Consider the following 515-nt stretch of genomic DNA (forward strand, 5'->3'; position numbering starts at 1 on the left):
GTATTGATCCAATTTGTAGATAGGTTTCTACAAATACAAAATGTCTTCCGTGAAATTTAGGTATTCTCGTTTCATTTTAGTCTCTGCTGGCGAATTTACTCACCGACAGCTTGCCTTACCTTCAACCGGTCGTCATACACTTTCCCAACCGAGTCGAAACAGCCATCAGCACTCTCCTCTCTTTGAAGATCCGCTTGCCAGGACCAGGTTTCCCGCATGACACTAAAATTGGTCTGGACGAAGAAAATATTCCGCTCTTAAATACTTGTCAGTGGTTTGACTTATGCAAAAGAAAAGAAACAGTGGGACTTTCTTAAAACCTCTCGTTAAGTTCTAATCATTTTTTTTTTATTCCCATAAACAGGACAAAATGGCGAGCGATAACAACGTACGGAGATTGTACCGAGAGTCAGGATGTAAGCTGTCATCCAAGAAGAAACAGATCTGTTGCGGCTGCCCAAAGTTGTGTAAGAATTGTCTTCGAGACGGTACTCAAGCTGACGTTTATATCCTGA

At 41.6% G+C, this 515-nt stretch overlaps 1 protein-coding gene across 1 annotated transcript in view; it reads right to left on the bottom strand.

Annotated features, from left to right (window-relative positions):
- Positions 1–515, bottom strand: part of LOC119592423 (murinoglobulin-2-like) — a 12,304-nt gene that overhangs the window by 11,170 nt on the left and 619 nt on the right. The window contains exons 2-3 of the mRNA XM_037941245.1: positions 393–511; positions 120–233 (exon numbers count right to left, since the gene is read on the bottom strand). Of these exons, the coding sequence (XP_037797173.1) occupies positions 120–233; positions 393–511 (233 nt within the window). The remainder of the gene's footprint in view (positions 1–119; positions 234–392; positions 512–515) is intronic.

The sequence above is a fragment of the Penaeus monodon genome, chromosome 30 (assembly GCF_015228065.2).
Source record: "Penaeus monodon isolate SGIC_2016 chromosome 30, NSTDA_Pmon_1, whole genome shotgun sequence".
Classification (NCBI taxonomy): domain Eukaryota; kingdom Metazoa; phylum Arthropoda; class Malacostraca; order Decapoda; family Penaeidae; genus Penaeus; species Penaeus monodon.